Source organism: Talpa occidentalis, unplaced genomic scaffold (genome assembly GCF_014898055.3).
Source record: "Talpa occidentalis isolate TD23 unplaced genomic scaffold, MPIMG_talOcc4v2.1 talOcc4.5, whole genome shotgun sequence".
Lineage (NCBI taxonomy): Eukaryota > Metazoa > Chordata > Mammalia > Eulipotyphla > Talpidae > Talpa > Talpa occidentalis.
The window spans coordinates 40,591,549-40,607,390 of NW_023604861.1; the positions used below are offsets into that span (position 1 = coordinate 40,591,549).

General features: G+C 36.4%; 1 protein-coding gene across 2 annotated transcripts in view; it reads right to left on the reverse strand.

Annotated features, from left to right (window-relative positions):
- The window catches only part of EPSTI1 (epithelial stromal interaction 1), a 71,657-nt gene that overhangs the window by 13,977 nt on the left and 41,838 nt on the right, over positions 1 to 15,842 (reverse strand). For both annotated transcript variants that reach the window (XM_037528629.2, XM_037528630.2), the window contains exons 8-9: positions 11,151 to 11,183; positions 9,544 to 9,627 (exon numbers count right to left, since the gene is read on the reverse strand). In XM_037528629.2, coding sequence (XP_037384526.1) covers positions 9,544 to 9,627; positions 11,151 to 11,183 — 117 coding nt within the window. The remainder of the gene's footprint in view (positions 1 to 9,543; positions 9,628 to 11,150; positions 11,184 to 15,842) is intronic.

Genomic DNA, 15,842 nt, shown 5'->3' on the forward strand with positions numbered 1-15,842 from the left:
ATACTGTATAAGGATAGGATAGCCACATTTGTGGTACTAAAACAGTAAAAGTCTAAGAAAAAAATATTAATGTCCTTCAATAAGGAACTGGCACATTAAGGTAGTTCATCCACACAATGGAGTGCTATGCAGCAGTGAAAAAGAATAAGGTAGAGGGGGGAGAGTCTATGCTGAAATCTCTAAAATGCATTAAATGTTAAAAGATAGGTTCAGAGTTCTCTTCCTGGGGCTATTCCACCTAAATAGAAATGAAAAAGAAAAATGTATACAAGCATTTGAACTTGTATAGGTTTTATATATCCCTTTTAAAACAGGTCTATGGAAAAGCATACATTAAACTGCTTTAATGTAATTATCATTAGGAAGAGTAACATCGAGGATGAATGGGCAGGAGAAGGAAACTTGACAATCACACATAGCTCTAATTTTAGCTTTTGAACCATGTATATATATATTTTTTATGTCATTGACAGGTGGATCTGTGTGGGATAACATTTATTTCCTTCATTTAAAAATCCCAAAGAATATATAGTTTTTAATGCACAAAGGAGTAAAAATGCAAGATATTATGAAGTCAAGAACAGTTAGGGAGGAGGAAAAGATTGGAAGAGAGTAGCACACATCATCCTATCACAGAAGCAAGAGCAGGAGACAGGCGAGAAAGCAAAGCAGAAGGGAAATGGTGTTGGGGAGCTGATGAGGCATCACCATGTGAGAGTATTGCTCCAGATGGTGGAAGGGGCAGTCTGGCATCGCTGTGGTCAGGATTATTGTTCTATGACCAGCAAAGCATATTTACAAGGGAGAGGCTGCTTTTCCTTTGGTGCCACGAAGGATAATTTCACCTAATTAATTTGTTCTGCTGAACTGACAGTCACTGCGGATGCATCTGCATGCCTTATAAGCATATTCTTGGTTCATTTACTGGGCTCTCACACTGGAAGATGTGCAATACCTAGCTGAACAAATACAAAATAAGTTGTTCTTGTTCCAAGAACTGAGCTTTGGACATTAAGAAAATCAAAATGCTCTAAGCAGGAGAGACATGATGTGCAGCATCCGAGACTGTCAGATCCTTTCCCATTTAACACACAGTTATTAAGCATCAACCATTTTCCAGACACCTGGATTCATGCTGAATGTACAGATGCAAAGAACTCACAGTATAATGTGAGAGAAAAACCCAGACATACAGAAACAAAGCAGAAAGAAGTGCATTGCTGAACACAACTTCCAGCAAAATAAAACGGGAATAGGAAGGAAGGAACATAAACAAGGAGCTAATGTTCCTGGGTTATCTGACATTTTAAGTGCATCCATGAAGGCTCCCAGAGGAGACAGTGTGTCTTCTCATGATTCTAATACCATTTCCTGCATTCAGAAGAGCTGGGCACAGAGAGATCCTTAAGTAATATGATAAACAAAATACTGTCTTGGAGATGCCAAAAACAGAACTTCTTCTAAACACCAGCCAAGGACAATACTGTAGATGGTGTCACGGCCTGTGTCTGCACAGCCAGGGGCAGGGCTTTTTGGCAGGGAGCTGCCTGTGGGTACCAGGTATCATTGCTGGGGGCCCAAGTTAATGGTGAGAAATAAAAGGGTCACCATATCCTGCTGCAGGTTGTAGAAATCACTTTTCTGTGTGCCAGTTTACAAAAGGGTGCAGTCTACCACAGAGAGGTGTGTGCAAGGCCAGGCACTTGAGAAACCCAATGAGGTTTGAGTGAAAGACACATTCCACAGCAAGGCAATAGTGCAGTAATTGAAGACTAGGATAGGGTCATTTAAAAATCATGTCTGATTCCAGTGAGGCATGTTCTGACATGGTTTAGCTTAACTGATTTATGTAAACATTCAAGTGCCAATGCCCTGGGAGCTTCTCCCAGGAGAAGATGCCCTCTCAACTCCACAAGAGAAGGAGGCTAGCAGGAGCAGAAGAGTGGATGCAGTGGAAGTTAAAAAACACCTTCCTCTGAATGATTTTCATTACTGGAGAAGAGCTTTTGGGGGACTGGAAACAGATCAATGAAGCCCTGGTCCTGTGGCTCCCCCACAGTAACGTCATTGCCCAAAAGAACAAAGATGGTCTTGGCTAAGAGGAAACATGGAAACTACTTCAAAAAATTAAGAGAAGACCAACCAAAGAAAAACGGACTCGAAAATAATCTACAATAACTATGCTAATTGTTGAATCGCACAGTTCAATATCTCCCACTAGGAATACTTTTTGTCAACTTTCTTGTAACTTAATTTTTTTCTCATAAAGATTATTTATTGTGGGGTCTCCCTGGTGGTGCAAGGGGTTAAGCACTGCACTATGAAGCAATCCGCAGCCTCTGCATCATGAGTTCGATCCTCGGTTGGCCAGGGAGCAACCCACATGGCGCAGCAGACCTCTCCTGACTCGCCCTCTGCTCCCCTTGGCAGTGTATTTCACTCAATCTGCCTGTTCTGTTGCCCACTTTGTCTCTGGTGAATCCACTCACCCCCCCAAATCTCCTGCCTGTACCCCAGCCCTTGTATGCATAAATAAATAAATCTTTAAAAAAAAGATTATTCATTGTGAAAAATGTAGAAAGCCCAGGAAAAAATGTACGGAAAAGTATAATAACCACATATAAAATTCTCCATCCATAGGTAAGCTCCTTAAACATACCAGAATATTGTCTTCATTTCTTGATTTATACACATAAATTATAGCTTCCTTTTACCACATTCCAGGCAATAAGATAAGCCCTCCATGTACTTTCTATCATGTAATCCTAGGAACAGTGTCATGATGTAAATAATGTCACTATTGGACACATAACAACAGATGAGACGTAGAGAGATGACGTAATTGGCACAAAGTGCAGGAAATAGTTTTCAAAACTCACCCTGATTCAATTTTATAATCTTTATTTTTTCACCTTCATATAGCTGAGCCTATACATGTCACCAAAGTATGACCATAATTGCTATACAGTATTCCAAAGTTCAAAGTCTTTGAATCCTCTATTGCTGAGAAAATTGTCTCCAACTTTCTATTAGGATTTTTGAAATAAACAATTTTGTACATATATTGTGTGTGTTTTCTCAGAAAATATGTATACCTTTTAGACATAAACCATAGTTTGTGGCAATTTTTAATAGCTAACAGCATCAAGTTCTCCATATCACAGCAAACAAATGATATATTTATTAAGTTTTTGGTTTAGTTTTGTAATTTTTCTCAGTTGAAACATGGAGTCATTTTTCAAACTACCTCAAATTCCACTGAAACTTTTATTGTAATTGCATTAAACTTACAATTAACTTGGATAAAACTGTATTTATTATAATACTGAATTTTCTACTCAGGAAAATTCAGCATCATTCATCATCATTATTCAGAATGACATTTAAGAATCATAGGAAAGTGCTGGAGCTTTGGGGGTGGCTTTTAGTGTTTTTAGAGACTTAATGATTTTTATGTGGTGTTTTCTGCTGTCTTTTTACTCTGTTAAATTTTCTAATTTAGATTTGCTAATATTTGAGAAAGCTGATTCTTACATGCATGTTTTATCAGATAACTAAGTCTCATTTAATTCAACTTTTTCTACACATTTTTCAGTTGATTCTTTTGATTTCTACAGCAAATTGATCTCATCCATAAATAACTTATTTCCAATAATCAGAAAAGCTATTTTCTTTTGTCTTAGCAAGTTGACTAAAATAATTCCAAGTCTTATTCCATCCTATAGCATTTTCTGTTTTTAAACTAAAATTTGAATAACTTTGATACGCATTAAGTTAGAATTTCCAGAACAGTACTGGTTGCAGATAACCTTATGTCATTCACTGTTCCTGTATTTCACCACTGATGATGCTAGTTATTAATAGGCTTGAACACTATGTATGTTAAAGGGAAAGACATATTTATATTTCATTTTTTTAATTGAGAGTAGAAGTTAAAAGCTATCAGTGTCTGCTTTGCACTGAAGAGGTCAAATGCTTTCTCTCTCAAGATATATCCTATTGTCATAAGATTTTTTAAAAGTTATAATATATAGCTAGTCATCTTTGTATTCCTAAAATAAACCTTTCTTGGCCTTGGCAAACTATTTACAATATTCTATTAACTAGAATTTTTCCTTCAGATCTATAAGTTTATGTGTATGTGTATGTGTGAGTGTGTATGTGTGTGCACACGTTTCCTTTATCAGGTTGTACCATCAGGAGGATGATAAAAATAACATAAATTCTAAATTTCATTTTTTTCCCTACTCTCAAACAATTTGAAAAGTGTAGGGGAAAAAAAATCTGTTCCTTATATTCCAGTGTACTTGCCTGTAGAATGGTCCACTTTTAGCTTGTTAGAGGGAAGGAATTCTCACAAAAGTTTAGAAATCACTTTTATTTCCATTTGTCTGTTTGTAATTTACCTCTTTGAGTTATTTTAGAGATCTATTGATATATTTTCCTATAAAATCATACACTTAATCCACATATTCAATTTATTAGCATAGATTTATCTATAGTAATATAAACTATCTATAATTCAGACCCTCATTTTTAATGTTGTATAATTGTATTTTTATTAATCTCATCTTGGTTAGACTTGGCAGAGATTGCTTCATTTTGTTGACCTTATCAAAGAACAAGCTGTTGGATTTTTATAAGTTATTTCTTGAAGTTTCATTATTAAATTCTGTTATTATCTTAATTACTTCCTTCAGTATCATTTATTGTTCTTGTTCTAAATTCGTGGATTAATTCATTTCTTTTTTTAGTACTGTTTGGACTTAAAAATTATGTTCTTTTTTCTGCTGAGCACAATGTCTCAGACTATAATTTTGCATGCAGTGTGCCTTCACCATGATTTTTTAATGTATTCTAGAATAATTTTCTGACACCCAATAATTTAAGTATTTTTTTTATTGTTTCGTTTGTACTTTCTAAATGACTATATAAAATCAATAACCATGCAAAAATCACTATGTGCTCCTAGCCTATCAGAAAAATATTTTAAATTTCAGAAACAGAAAGGAGACAGGATACAGTATCCACAATGGTCAGGAGCTGAGTCAGGTCTGCTTCTGAAGAAGCTCCAGAAGGGGATACTGAGGCAGTCATGGAGATGACCATTTGGAAAACTGCATTGAGGCAGCTTGGAAACAGGCTTTTTCCCCTTTCTAACCCACCCCTTCACTACACAGCAGACAGCACTGTGATAGCTCACTGGGTAAACACTGACTGGAAGAGGGGTGTGTAGCTCAGAGAAACAGGACAATGTCCCAGGTGCTTACCAATTGTGGGAGAACAACCCAGAAGGTAAGCTCCTGCATGATACTCTTTGCAGCATGCCCAAAGAAACATGAAGAGGTAACCAAAATCATCAAATATTTGAGGAAAAAAAAAAAAACCATGGGAGATAAAACAAAGTGGAAAAGAAAAAAAGTAAAATTAAAGTAGTAAAAAGAAAATTTCAGTGTTTGTATAATTACCATTTATGAAGAGATCAGAAAGACTATTACACTTACTAAGCACAACACGGCCATGAGAAAGTAAGTCAGTAATCTTAGTAAGGAAACAAATTCCACACATGTACCAAGCAAGCAGAATGGAAACTTAATGAAATAATTTAGTGAACAGATGATATAGATGCAGGTTTCTCCCAGAATGCAATGAAAATGATCTGTGAGATAATAACTCTAAAAACAATTAAGAGGCATAGAGAACAGATCTAGAATTTCTAATGCGGTTTGACGAATATTCCAGAAATGGAGAACAAAGGTAATATAGGGGTAAAAAGGTAAAAGGAAAATAGGAACTTCCCAAACTGAAGAGCGACATATTTTGAGATTAAATGGCCCACCAAAGACTATAAGATTAAAAACAAAAACACTAGAACTTCTTATGATGTGAGGATGAAAAATAAATTATACAAAGAATATTTGAAGAGTGAAGAAAATAACAGAAAACATAAGACAATTAAAAAGTAAATTGTGTGGTAAGAATATGTGCAAAGTCTCTACCATGATAAATGAGAATATATTAAATTTACTTCATAAAAGAAACTAAGAAACTGGATAAAAGAAAAATCAGCCATTTCTTCATTAGAAATCTATTTTAAACCAAGTGACACAAAGAAGTTAAAATTAAGTGATTTTAAAAAAAGAAACTGGCATATAAATTCTAACCCCAAAAAAGCTGGCAGAGAAAAATACTAGAATTAGACAAAATAAAAAAAAAAAAGAAAGTAAGCTGAAAATCAAGTGGGAAAATTAATATATTGACTAAAATCCACTCAGAAATTCAGGATTCCCATAAGTCTCCTGGTTGGAACTATTCCTATACCTGTGTCTGCATCAATCACAGTTGGGAAAACACAACTCCTATGAACAGTGAGACCCTGTGGGATTGGACCCCCAAAGATCTTGGGTGCTATCTTCTCTGAAACATAGTTCATGCATGCTAAGTAGTACAAATAACTGAAATAAAAATCAGGGCTTTAGGAGAAAGATGGGCAATCAATATTTGCTATGTCATCCTGAAATTATCAAAACACAGTTTGTTTTCCTTGCAGCACTAATTACTGTGATTAACCACTATAAATAAAATAAAAAGTACAGTGTGTCTTTGTTTCTTTTTAATCATCTGTCTCCTCCATCAAAAAGTAAGCTTCAGGGGGCAGAAACCATGTCTTTTCTATTCTTAATTGAAGCTCTTGCATCTTAACACAAGACTCAGCTTGAGCTCAATATGTGGTTGTTGATGGGATGGATAGATAGATGATAGATAGGTAGATAGATAGACTGACTGACAGAAAGATACTGGGGTAGATTTTACTGAGATAGATCAACCAGAATAATAACAATTTTTTAAAAAAGAAAGGCCCCAAAACAAAGTTTTAAAGTGATGTCAAATAGAAATTATAGAAATGCCAATGAATTGAATATTCAGCAGGTATTTTATTTTTAGAAAGCAGTTTTAGTAATAATATTTGTCTATATAAACCAGAACACAATGAATCAGGGATGAAGTGAGTAATAAAAATGTGATTACTATAAGATAACTTTTGTCTTTATTTTTTTTAAATTTGGTAGACACAGAAAATATGTGATTTCTCTGTGGATAGCAGAATCAGTTAGTTGGTTTGTTTATTTTACAATGGCAAGAGTGAGCACATAAGTTGACAAAAGCACTCAATGAGAAGAATACATACTGAAGGTAGAGGAGAAGAAAAGGGAATTATAATAGTATTTCTACAAGAGGGAAGTGAATCAACTGTAAAATGTTGAGAAGTTAACCTTAGGAAGAACTTACTGTCCCCAAGTAACCAGAATAATGGAAGAATGTAGAAGTCAGAAGTATAACAGAGCAAAATAAAAGTGCTGTTCATTTCAACTGAACCCAGATCACTTCCTTATGAATTTCTCCATAGGAGGTAGTCAGTAAACATTTTTTGAATGAATGGAATGAACAAACACATGGGTGGATGTAATGATATGTTACATGTGCTTTTTCTGTATCGTCGTCATTAAACAATACCCTCTTTTTTTTTTTTTTTTTCTTAAACAAAATCACTGAAGTGATATGGAATGACAAACTCCACCAATCAGGGAATAACTTCAGTAGACATTTTCCAACAACAGATTGCACAAAAAGGGAGAGAAACAATGATAAGTAGAATAGATGGGTAAATATTAAGTATTCTACTGAATGAAATCCCTAAGGATAGAAGTATCTATATGTCAAATTATTCATTTTACTAAACACGACAGTAGGGAAAGGGAAATAGTTAATGCAAAAGACTATATAGTCAAACATGACCAATCAATAACCAGAAAATATGTATGGATCAATATTTATCTAACACCAGGAGAAAAAAAATGATTAAGAAATAAAAAGCTTAATTTTCACTATCTAAAATAACTACTCAACCTGAAAATTAAATCCCAGATCTGATTTTCTAATCTGTTGAACATTCTCTTTGTGAAATGTTCTACTTTTAATGGCTTTCACTTTCCAAATATGTACACCAAGCTTTTTAAAACACTATTTAACAATTCACTAGAAATTATTTTAAGAGAAATATTTGCACTAACTTTATAATATTCTTCTCAGTATTGAAGTAACTTAGAACTTGATATTAAAAGTTCACAGAAATGGATTAACACTTTCATGTCATTTGGCAGGCATAAGTGAAAATACATGAGCATATATCAGATTTAGCTTCCACTTGCTATTACTAGAATCTTATATTAGCATTGCTTATTTAATAATGTATTTCAATATGAGAAATTTGTCAATGGGACATATCTTTAAAAGAAAAACACTAAGGGTGAAAAATGTTTTGTGCTTTCTTCATTGCTTATAGTAGCACAATAACTAAATTTACAACTCACATGATTTCTTTCAACAATTTAATTATTACCTACTATGCACACAACAGCTTAGTGACCCAGGTATCTGCTCTGCATGCTGGATAAAGCCATGATGGACCAAAAAGCTGCTGGGAGGAGGGGAGCACTTTAATGATAGCAACAACTAGTGTGTACAGTCCAGTTCATGACATGATTTTTACACACAAGTGCTATAACAAATTATCTTGTGTGAAAAACCTACCCCCCAAAACCCCACAAATAAAACCAAATCACAGAAACCAAAATGGCAGGTAGATTTTAAGTTAAGTGTGCAATTTAAGGAATAGATTCGATATTCTGGAAGAACCATCAGGTTTTATCAATCAGGAAGACAAGTAGAAAAGTTGGAAAATAAACATAATGGATAAGATAATGGCCTCTTAGAGCAGAATGATTTATTTTGCTTCTTTAAAAGATGTGGAATGACGTGGCACCTTGGGATGACTCACTGATTAGGTCCTCATTCCACAAGGAAGAGCTTCAGGACCTAACTGAGGCTATGGATCAAACACAGGCATGACCATCAACTCACAGCACTGAATATTTTCAGTTACCAAATCAGCTAATTCATATTCTAATGAAGATCACCCATAAGCATTTTTCTTCAGAGGCTCTGTATTTATCTCATTGATTTCTATCTCTCAAAAATTGTTTGGAATACTTCACTGGCCATACACATACAGAATATCTTTGTTTTAATTTATGTGTATCTTCTGGTGCATATATAAGCCAGTTTCATAACATTGTGTTTCTACCTTTGCTTGTTGCAGTATTCTCTAAACACTATTCATAATTTCATTTATATTTGCTTTGAAAAAGAAGTGGCAGTGACATTGGTTATGTTTTGTAGAGCAGAGGGTCACAAGTGTCTATTCCCTCCAAGAACCATTGCTGCCTGCTGCAGCAGACACGCTAGCCCTCCCATGAGGTCAAGTGCCATGAGAATTTTGAAAGGAGTCACCACACCACCATATTCACAAAACATACTCACATCTCATCATTTGTTTTTAATGCCTGAGTTACTTTTTTTTTTTTTCGAGATTTTCATGTATGTAATTTTCATGTATGTAAATATTTCTGTTCAGAAACCCTTCAAAAGTATCTAGTACCACAAGCAAATAATTAGCAATGACTAATAGGATTTTGTGAATACCTTCTGACGTTGTTCCTCCTTCATCTTTTTTAATTTTCGATTTTCTTCCTCCTTTACAGACTCCTTATAAGCTCGGCTTCTGGACTGTAAAGTGGGGGGAAATCACAGGAAAGAGCATCACCACAATATACTAGTCTGTCCCCATTGGAACTCATTCTAATAACTCAAACTCCATACTGAAGATACTGTACGTACTCCATACACACTTGCTTACTGAGTGATTTATGATTATGTCTGAGGATTTCCCTTGGGATATATTTTAAAAAGGCTGATATAAGCACAGTTATCCAGCACATTTTAAAGGATGATCTAAACGTTTGTTTAATTAAGCTTAAAAAAATCCCCTCAGAGATAATCAACATAGCTTATTCTTTAGTGAGAAGAATCTGAAATAGAGGAAAGTTAAATATATTTTCCAAGAATATTCCAAGTAGTCAATATCAGAGACAAGCAATGGTGACAATGACTTTAGAAGCACTGATGTGTCCACTGCTCATTAATGGCTTCCTATTAAATTACTTGTCAGCTGCTGACTGATAGCATATAATTCCAGAAATGCTTTTCTTTCTAAGTCTTTGCATCCCTAATCTGTACTTGAAGCTTGTTTCTAAGAGGGAAAATAAAGCCAGTTCAGGAAATAGGGATGAACATTTCAAAATGAATTTGGACCTCCAAGGAAAGCCTCAGGAGAGTCAGCACACACAGCAGGGTGCCCTTCAGCCCTCTGCACAAATTGCATAGTGATCACACATTTCAGAATTCGTGAGACTGCTAGTATTCTGTCTATTTATTTGTCATACGCTTTCTCTTCCTCACATTGATTTGTAGTTCAGTCTGCGCGAGACAGAGAAGTTGGGGTGATGAGCTAATGCGTAGGAAATTCCATTGTTCTCATAAAACCACAGCAGCAGCATGCCAAGCCAGCAGGCTACAAATTTCAGGCCTAGTTCTTTGGACTAATAATCCATAAAGCTTCTGTAGAATAGTTGCCCATTCCTTTACTATAATTTTTCTCAAGCACTTCTTAACTCATTCCCCCATTTCTGTCACCATAAAAACCCATATTCCAGCAAATAAGAAGTTCTTGTCAGAAAGAAAGGCTTTCAGAATTGTATCAGCAGCAACACTATCAATTAGAACAGTGGAGCTTCAGATGTGTTCAGAAAGCCTGGCACATATCCCAATCTGCCACACTGAACAGGTAAACTCAACCTATGACTTTTTCTTATCTATATCCTCGAGTGGTTTTCCAATGACCCCTTCCCTTCTGTGTTCAAAAAAGCTAGTCTTTAGCACAAATATTCCTTAAAAAAAACTGAAAAGGGGGGCAACAAGCAAGGTTCACATCTTCCTTTCAAGAAAGTAAAAGGAGTAAAAAATTTAAAGCAGATATGATAACTTGAGTCAGGACCTAAATTCTGTCAGTATACCTCCCTTTTAAACTCAACTACTTTGTTCTTCTTCACTAAAATACAGTTTCTAGCTTTTCCTCACAAAAAAAGGTTATTATATCCATAAAGTGTCATTCAAAAGGCCATAGAAACTGAGAAGTCACATGGCACCTTAACTAGGAAGAGTTCAAAGTCACAAACCTAATGGTCACTTACCCAGCTGTGATCATGAGGCAGAGCAGGAAGTTTCTGTTCAAAAACAATAGAACAGGAAAAAATATCTGACTATTTTTTTGCTCTAAATCCCAGAAATTTCTAAGTCATTATTATATTCACATAATTTTTCTATCATTAAACATGTACTATATTAAGACTAAATTTTTCTTACTCGGCTCAAGTACACTTTTTACTTATCCACCAGAAACTCTGCTGGTTCTATATTCATTCAATAAACAGTAGTTCAAGCCTCTGTGGTAAGGCAGGATCCAGACCAAGTGCTTGTAGTTTAGCGTGGATGTCAGACAAGAAGATGAAAGATTACAGCACAGCGTGATAGGTATTATGATAAAGGAAACTAAAGAGAAGGACATTTAATTAAACCAGATCAATGATATGTCAAACTTGGTGACATTATGTTGTGTTTTGAAGGGTGAGTAGGAACAGATTTAACAGGGATAGGGCATGAGGAACAAATTAAAATAGTCTTGTACTGGTTTGCTAGGACTGCCTTGACAAAGTTCCACAGGACGGGTAACCTAAAAAATGGAAACTTATTGTCTCATAGTGTGGGAGGCTAGGAGCCCAAAATCAAAGTCTCTGCAAGTTTGGTTCCTCCTGAGGGCTTTGAGGGAAGGCACTAGGATTTGCTACTTGGCTTGTAGATGCCTGTCTTCTCCCTGTGTCTGTTCATATCATCTTCCCTTTATAAAGGTCTGTCTCTTTCTAAATTTCTTCTTTTTATAAGGACATGTTTTATATTGGATTAGAATTTACTCTAATAATCTCTTTTAATTACCTCTATAAAGACCCAATCCCCAAATGGGACTATATTCTGAGAGAAAAGAAGTTAGAACCTTGCATATGAATAGGGCCTAGGAGGCACTTCAACTATGATAAGCATTATCACCATTATCAAGATGGTGGAGTAAAAATGTTTGGTTCCATTCTTCTCTCATAAGTTGTCCTAAACAGAGGAGAATATGAAACAAACACACAGTCTATCTTCAAAAATCCAAAGAAATCTATATTCCCAGATGGAATCTATAAAAACAATATAGATGAAGAAATACTAAAACACTTGCTTTCAGGGGATAGAGAACATCCACAAGAAACCAATGTTTTCCACAAAGCAGCATGACGCCCGAGAAATGGAGGCCTCAGCTATCGGGGAGACGAGGGATGGTAGAGAGGTATCTATACTGCTCCCACTTGAAAATTCAAGTGCTAATTCTCACAACCCTGACAGGAAATCAAAAGCTAGTCTCTGGGTAAGCTAACCAGGCACACCTCGCACAGAAGGCAGCAGGGGTCAAATCCCAGAGAGAGACTGAAAGACTTGTATAAAATCCTGCACACCGAGAAGTGAGACTTTGATGTTTTTTTCTTCTGCTCCCTGCACGGTTTCCTCTGAGAGGTAGAAGGTGATATTTTATCTATGAAACAAAAATAGATTGCTCTTTTTTGAAAAACAGAGAAAAGAAGAACTCTCGGAAAATAAAAATATCTTCTTTCCTCCCTCCCCCCAAAAGACAAACCAGCAAATAATTTAGAAGATAAAGTCATATGTGACGAGATGTGTCAGATAATTGCAAAACATGTATGCTAGTCTCTGCCATCTAGGTTCCTGGCACAGAGTTCCTAAAGCCCTTGTCATTTCCTAAGTGATAGGAGCAAAAGCAGCAGCTCTTGTCCAAATATATTGTCTCTGAGCCCCCAACACAGAGCTCCTAAAACCCTTGTAAATTCCTGAGAGATTCAAACACTAAGAGCATCTTTTGTTTTATTAAGGTGATTCTGGGTGGGCTCCTGGATGGGGACTGGCCTCCAGAAAAAGTGAGTTGTGAATAGGAAATTGGAAATTTCAAAACCACACTTATCGTGTGAGAAGGGAAGAAGCTAGAAAGAGAGTTAATCATTGATCAAGCCTATGTGAGGAAGCCTCCCCTAAAATCCCAGCAGTATGTGCCTCAGGGAGCTTCCAGGTTGGAGAACACACCCATATACCAGGCAGGTGAGTCACCCCAACCCATTGGGGTCAGAAGCTCCTATGCTGAGGATCTTTCCAGCATTCTCCCCATTTATCTTCATCTGGCTGTTCATTTGAATCCTTCATCATATCCTTTAATAAACTGGTATGCATATATGTATGTATTTCCCTAAGTTCTATAGTCACATTTGCAAATTAATCATTAACTCAAGGAGAGACTCATGGGAACCTCCAATTTGTATCTAAGTCAGACTAAAGATGTAGGTAACCTGGCAATCTATTTATTTCGATTGTCATTTAAAGTGAGGGATATGGGGGCAGTCTTCTGGAACTGAGTCCTTAACCACATCTTATCACACATAACTATCTAGGTAGATAGTGTCAGAATTGATTTAAAAGATGGGCTACCCATCTGGTGTCACAGAACTGCATGATATGGGATCAAACCCTGGCGCCAGAATTACTGAGAGTGGTTGCTGTGTGAGTCAAAGAGACACTCAGGACAGTAAAGACCAGAGATTTTCTAACTCAGTATTTCAGAAAGTAGAAGAAAACAATACCAAGATAAATTAGAGGAGTATTTTTTACAAGAAAGTTAGAAGATAAATCCAGGAGGACTGTATTTAAAAAATAAGAATTCCATTAAGAAAGAATGAAGAGAAATAAATCAAAGAAATAACACCAGAAAGGACCTCCCTGGTTGAGCGCCACACTGTGAAGCTGTTCGCAGCCTCTGCAGCATGGGTTCCAGCCGGCCAACTGCGGAGATACCCACATGGTGCAGCAGACCTCTCCTGTCTCGCCCACTGCTCCCCTCAGCAGTGTGTTTCATCAGTCTTCCTGTTCTGCTCCCCAATCTATCTCTGGTGAATCCTCTCACCCTCCCATGCATCTGGCCTGTGCCTGAGCCCTTGTATAAATAAAATAAGTTTTTTTTTTTAAAAAAAAAGAAATAACACAAGAAAATTATCTAAAAATTCACCTGTTATCTAAAAAATAGCTGAATCTATTTTTATTATCTAAAAAGAGATTCCAGATTGAAATGAATTAAAATGATCCTCAAACTAAAGTACATCATTATGAAGTTATAGAGCCAGAAAAAAAAAATAAAGAGAAGATGTTAAAATATTTCCAGGGGCAGCAAGGAAAAGGACTGAAAATTGAACAGTCTTAGATTTCTCAGGAACCAACAAAATCCTGAATGGAAATTACTTCCAATTTGGAATACTTAACAGAAAATGGCAAGCAAAATATGTGGGCTGAATAAAGATAGTTTTAGACACATAAGGGTTCAAACATGCATTTTCTCTAGGGAAGCAACTAAATAATACACTTCATCAAAACAAAGAAATCAGCACAAAAACAGAAGATATGAAACCCAGAAATAAGGGGACTCAACATGGGGAAGTAATCAAAGCAGTTCCCCAGACGACTTTAAAGCAGGATTCTCATGCTTGGCTGAACCTCACCTGAGGAGCTCGGATGGCCCCGAGGCTCAGGCCACAGTATAGCAGGATCTCTGGGGGGTGCAACCCAGACATTGGTGAATTTTAAAGCCCCCCAAGTTATTCTAAGGTGCATAGGAGGTTAAGAAACATTCTGTGAAAGGGAAGTCAGAGAACAACAGCGATGTAGGAGGCTGAGAGAACAAGCAGCCCAGGTTATCAAGAGGTCAGAGGGACACACAGGAGGGACAGCTCCAGGAGAGAAAGAAACTCAGAGCTGACAAGTTATCCATCAGGCACAAAGTGGAAAATTCCACGGAAATTTGCATTCAGGGGCACTTTGTACAGCAGTCACAGAGGCCAAATGTTCAAAGGAAACCAAGAAAATGCAAAAATAACATGAAAGTTTTTAAAAGTTGGAAGAAAAAGAAAATGTGTAGCATACTAGCTGGCTCATCACTGAGAAAACTATTTTATTTATGTAGTCATAGAGGGAAAGTTTGGAAATTGGGGAGAAGAAATTAGGAGAGTGGGGCGAAAAAATTAATGAGATCTTAAATTGATTAATCCAGAGATAGTAACATACAAGTTAACAGATATGCAGAGCCAAATAGCAAAAGAAATAGTGAGGGGGGAGTATAGTAGGATGACTAGCCCCCCAAAAGTATCCTTGGAATCCTTATCTCTGGAAGCTGTGAATGTCACCTTACATGGTAAGAGGGACCTTGCAGCAATTAAGGGTCTTGAGTTGGAATAATCCTGGATGAACCAGGTGGACCTATCCTTTAAGAGGAAAGAAACAAGATCAAGGAAGAGGAAAAAGGTGAAAGCAGAGAATGGGGATGCAGTCACGTACGAGGGAGACAAAGAATGCCACAGCCAAGAGATTCTGGATTAAACATAGAACAGATTCTCTGGTAGAACCTCCAGAAGGAACCAACCTGGTTGACACCCTGATTTTAGCCCCATCAAACTCATTTCTATGAGTTCTGACCTATAAGAACTGCAGGGGAATAGTTTTGTGTTGTATTAAGGCCCTGAATTTGCAGTGATTTATTACAGCAACAACAGGAAATTAATATAAGAAGTTTAAAGTATTGGCATGGAAATGGGTTTGAAGAGGGGCAAGGCACATGTGCCTTAAAGTGTTGACTTCTGATGAACATGTGACACATGGATAAAAATTAAAATAAACTCTACTAGTGTTCTGAGTAGTGGAAACGAGAGGATATGTATGGCCAGAAAGGCATGAGTTAC